General features: G+C 42.4%; 1 protein-coding gene across 1 annotated transcript; it reads right to left on the reverse strand.

Annotated features, from left to right (window-relative positions):
• Window positions 1-799: 799 nt before the first annotated feature.
• On the reverse strand, window positions 800-3,416 carry purbb (purine-rich element binding protein Bb). Its single transcript, XM_032511163.1, is given in 2 exon segments — window positions 800-3,318; window positions 3,321-3,416. Coding segments are annotated over 2 exon segments (1,026 nt in total). The 5' UTR covers window positions 3,388-3,416; the 3' UTR covers window positions 800-2,359.
• Window positions 3,417-5,454: the final 2,038 nt, after the last annotated feature.

Here is a 5,454-nt window from a genome sequence, read left to right on the forward strand (position 1 = left end):
AAACTAGCGTCGTTAGCTTCCCGGTGGAGGCTAACAGCTGACGGCTACCGTGGAACAGATCGGGAAGTGCCGTGAATCCTCGCACATCAAGATTATCATCTGCACGTGCGTGCACATATTGCACATGCGCAGAACTGATCGTGTACAGACAGTACCCTCAAAATTTCGTAAGTTGAATGAGCCGTACTTGTAGCGCCCCCTAGAGGCCAATTTTCATAAGATTTGTTGGGCAACACTAGGACAAACCCAGAAACACAAAAACAATGAACTGACAACAATCTAATGCTGATTGCTAGCAAACTATTTTGATAATGTATTAATAATTTGTTCATATCAAGTAAAAAAAAAAGCTCTCTTTAAAGCTTCTAAAATGTGAGGTTATGCTGGTTTTCTCAGTTTTAAATCATCATAAACTGATTTTGGTTTGGTTTTTAAGACTGGATGGAAGAAAAGGAAACTTAAGTGACGTCAGAAAACTATGGCAGACATTTTCACTTTTTCAGACATTTTATAGTGTAAAGGATTCATCAATTAATCAAGAAAATAACCAATAATAAGGAAAATAATCATTTCATTGGCTGCTTCCTGTTTTACAGTCAGTAAAATTAGGCTGCAGAACAAATAGATCATCTTTAAGTACACATACAGGGATTTAAAAATATACAGTCACAACATCAGGTATTGCATTAGAGTAGTTTTAATTAAGTGTTATACTTTCACTCTACTTCCTTTTCTAGGAAAAACAAAATGAAAAATAATCCGGAGGTTCGAGTCACAACTTTGTTTTAAGAAATTAACCTTTTTTTTATTATAATTTTTAGACTTGGAAGTTCCTTTACACAATACACTTTCGTTTATAAGTATTTCAAAATATCTTTTGCTGGTTTGTTTGGTAATATGTTTCCTGTAAGTAGAATTTCATTTCAATATAGTTTCTCTTTTTGAAAAACAAAAACAAAAAAACAAAAAAAACAAAAACAAGAACATCCATCAATGTGTTTCTGTCCAGGGTCTTCAGGTGTTGGATGATGGAAGCTACGTCAGATAAAAACAGCCCGTGGCTGGTCGAGACGGCCGTCGGTCCAACTCTGGCCGGGAACAGAGAGGATGATGGGAAAAAAAAAAACAACCTCTGACGCTCTGCAGTCCGGCAGAGCTTGCAGGCCAGAGAAGCTTCACTGTATCTGATGCAGCGCTCTCGTCCGAAAAGCCAGATATTTGGACCCTTGTGTAGTGACACGTGGGAGCAAATGATCTTCAAAAGTCCCGTGTGTATTTATCTGTGTGTTGTCCCTGGTGGGTGGTGGTGGGTGGTGGGTGGGTGGGGGTACCAAAGACAGTCCTCTCCCCACTCGTTGGCTTCCCAAGCTGCTGTTCTCAAACACCAGGGATGCTCTGGCGTGAGGAAAATTACCGAAAAACAACATGAACTATGCTTTGAAAAACACTGCTCGAGATTGTATGTATAACATAAAAACCCAGCTGATCCGCACTGTAACTGACTACTGGAGTCAAAGCGTTAAGTTTAGTCCACAAGGCCCTTGTTGTTCGGGCTTTAAAAAGAAGATAATCCTCTCAGTAACTTCCCCCCCCCCCCCCCTTTATATTTTGGGTAATGTTTCCGATTAACATGCATGCTGCTGCAATGCTCCCTTTACTCTGAATCCGCTGCTACGCTGAGTGCTTAACATCCACAGAGTGACGGCAGATTTTTCTATACATTCCTCTCGTGGTTCGTCTGACTGACTTGCAAAAAATCTCCCAAATCTGCCCACTGAGTAGAGACCTGGACCGGAACAGGATTACAATGGATGCTAGTTCTCTCTCTCCTTAAACTGGAGCAAGGAAAACGTCTTAAACAGGTTGACTCCTGACTCGTTTAAATATAAACTATGTTGCAAATAGGAAAAGCATTCATTGGCTTCATTTTTTTTTTTTGTCTGTTATAAAAACCAATTTGCTGGTTTTAGTAGGTTCTCTCTTTCCTATTTCTTTTTCTTTTTTTTTACAATAAATCAATCTTTTTTCTTCCCTCCCCCAATGAGATATCTCATTTCACACTTAGTCCTCTTTTTTTTTTTTTTTCTCCCCACTTTCAGAGATTCACACAATCCCTCCGACCTTCAAACCTACAAACTTTAGGATAATACACCAATAATTCCCTGCACATGTACTCTTTCTTTATTTATTTATTTTTTGTTTTTGTTTTTTTAACGCCACGAAACTTTAGTAGGCTATTACAGCACGATTTGTCATGCACTTTCTGCTTTTTTTTCCTCTTTTACGCAAAAATACCCCCTATACCGCAGATGTGTCGTGTGACTGGACTAACAGCTGTTTCATTTTTTTTTTAATTTCATCAGTCGTCGTCCACGTCGTCCCCCTCGGACTCGTCCCTCCTCTCGTACATCTTATCCCTCTGCCTCTCCTGGATCTCCTTCATCTCCTCGGCGTATCTGCTGAACGCGCCGCCGAATTTGCCCCAGGCTTTGAACGGGATGGTGATAGAGTTCCTGTAGCTGGGCTTCACCTCGCTCACGCGCAGGAACACCCCGTATTTGTTGGAGCCCACGTCGAAAAAGAAGCGCTTGGAGTCCACCATGATGGAGGTGCCCTCGGGGAGCTCGCTGTACCCCCCTGCGGCCGTGCCCCCTGCCAGCTCCTCGTCGTCTCCCCCGTAGTCGTCTATGAGCTTAGCGAGGGCGTCTCTGAACTCTATGAGCCCCTGGGCCGGAAGGGCTATGGTCTGGCCGGACAGCATGCCGCCCGCGGGGCCCCCAACTCCAAAACCCGGTCCGCGGTTCACGGTCTGCCGGATGCGCAGGAACCTCCCGCGCTGGTTCTCCTTTAAGTCCAGGTAGTATTTGCGGTTCTCCCGGACGAGGAACTCGCTCTTCAGAGCGCGCCTGGGCCCGCCGTCCTCACCCGCGGTGGCCTGCGCTATCTGCTCCGGACTGCTAGGCCCCAGTTGGGCGTAGTGCTCGATGAAGTCCCCGAGGTAGTCCCGGAACTCCGCCGCCACCGACAGGGACAGGGTCAGGCGACTCTTGGAGCCCCCGGCCCCGACTTCGGCGATTTTGATGAACCTGCCCTTGCTGTTTTGCTTGACGTCCAGATAGAAGCGCTTGTTCTGGATGTCGAGGCGCTTGGACGCCAGCTCCTGGGTGTCCTGGTCCCGCTGGAAGTGTTGGAAGCCACCTCCACCTCCACCTCCGCCTCCACCTCCACCTCCTCCGCCTCCTCCACCGCTACTACCACCGCGCTCACTCCCGCTGTCTCCATCCGCCATCTTCAGCTCCACCATTCGGCTTCTGCCCCTCTCTCCTGCGTAGCTGCTTTCTGCGCGCTCTCGGCCAGCGCGCGCGCGCCCCCCTTCACGCTCATCATGGGTGCACTCGTGCTAGGGTCTGGATTGGTCCAACCGTTTGTCACTTCTGCAAGTTGACACGGTTACGGCGTTCCCATTCGTTGCTTGAGTTGTCTGTCACGCCCACATGGGAAATCTCTCATCATCCATTGGCTCAGATGGAGGTTCCGTTTTGGTTCGCGTTCTTCTTATTTACTCCCTCCGGTTGTGAAATCTTTTTTCTTTTTATGACATAATATGATGAAAGTTATGTTTTTGTTTTTAATTTTCTGGCTTTAGCTGGTTAACAAAGTTACAGGGGGACAGAAATCTTGAGAAAAACAATCCAGGGTTGTGTTTTTATATGTGCAAAACATGTTTAGTGACCTTCTTCGAGCCTGGACTCCATTTATCAGTATTTAATAATAACTATATATATATATATATATATATATATAGTCTTTTATTGCCAGTGGTGGAAGAAGAAAAATAGCAATATTACAATGTAAAATACTCCCATTACAATTAAAAGTCTTGCATTCAGATTAAAAAAATAAAGTCTTCAATATGCAGAAAAATGGCTCCTGTGAATGTTATATTATTAATCTATAAAAGGGACTTCAGATACAGTATTAGGGACCATTAAGGTCTATAAAAAGAGACTTCAGATACAGTATTAGGGACCATTAGGTCTATTAAAGAGACTTCAGATACAGTATTAGGGACACGTCTATATAAAAGAGACTTCAATACAGTATTAGGACCACTAAGGTCTATATAAAGAGACTTCAGATACAGTATTAGGGACCACTAAGGTCTATATAAAAAGACTTCAGATACAGTATTGGGCCACTAATTTCTAGATAAAAGACTTCAGATACAGTATTAGGGGACCACTAAGGTCTATATAAAAGAGACTTCAGATACAGTATTAGGGGCCACTAAGGTCTATATAAAAGACTTCAGATCCAGTACTAGAGGACCACTAAGGTCTATATAAAAGACTTCAGATCCAGTACTAGAGGACCACTAAGGTCTAATTGACAAACACATTTGTGATCAATGGCTCAACTCAACATCAAACATCACTTTAATGTTGCAAATACTTTATCTGCTGATAAATACCTTGTTATTGTCCCCATTTAGGATCAATACAATATAACATTATCATTTATTTCTTAATTATATAACTTTCTATGTTTAATCTGAAAAGTAACCAAAGCTCAGATGAATACAGGGGAGTAAAAAATACAACATTTCCCTCTGAGATGTAGTGGAGTAGAAGTAAAAAGTAGAATTAAAAAGTAGAAGTAAAAAGTAGAAGTAAAAAGTAAATAAAAGTACCTCAAGATTCTACATAAGTTCAGTTCTTCAGTAAATGTATTTAGTTACTTTCCACCACTGTGTTGAGCCAACATGCAACCACACCTATATATACATATGTATATATATAAATATATATATATACACATGTATATGAGTATTACCTTATTATTGCATTACTCATCTCCCTCCATAGATGGCAGCAGAGTTCCACTCTCAGGGAAGTTTCCAGCTGGACATGATGACGAAACCACACCACTGGAGTGGTTTTTTTTGCAGCTGTTTGTTGCACTTCACACACCTTTTGTTGTCATAGTAACAAGCTTGTTAACTGGGGAGCCAGCTTGTGTTCCTGGAAGGTGTGTCACTGTCAATCCACCTCGCAAAAACTGGATCACTGGAGGCCTGATGGTGGAGAGTATCGGCCCGTTCAGGTCCTTTTTTTTGATTCAACATCAATCATTTTAGGGACATTTCTGTTGCACCCATCATTTTATACGGATGACTCATGCTGTAAATTGTTGTTTTATAGGACTGGGCAATATGTTGATACATGGATATCGTGATAGGAGACTACGCATCGTCTTAGATTTTGGATATTGTACCATCGTAATGTTTTTTCCTGGTTTTAAAGGCTGCGTTGCATTAAGTGATGTACTTTTCTGAACTTATACCAGACTGTTCTGGTGATAATAGCTGCTCTATTATTTGCCTTTTTCCCCACGTTATGTCCACATTACTGATGATTACTGATGATTACTGATGTGTGTTTACTTGTTTGTGTG

This window comes from Etheostoma spectabile, unplaced genomic scaffold (assembly GCF_008692095.1).
Source record: "Etheostoma spectabile isolate EspeVRDwgs_2016 unplaced genomic scaffold, UIUC_Espe_1.0 scaffold325, whole genome shotgun sequence".
NCBI classification, from domain to species: Eukaryota; Metazoa; Chordata; class Actinopteri; order Perciformes; family Percidae; genus Etheostoma; species Etheostoma spectabile.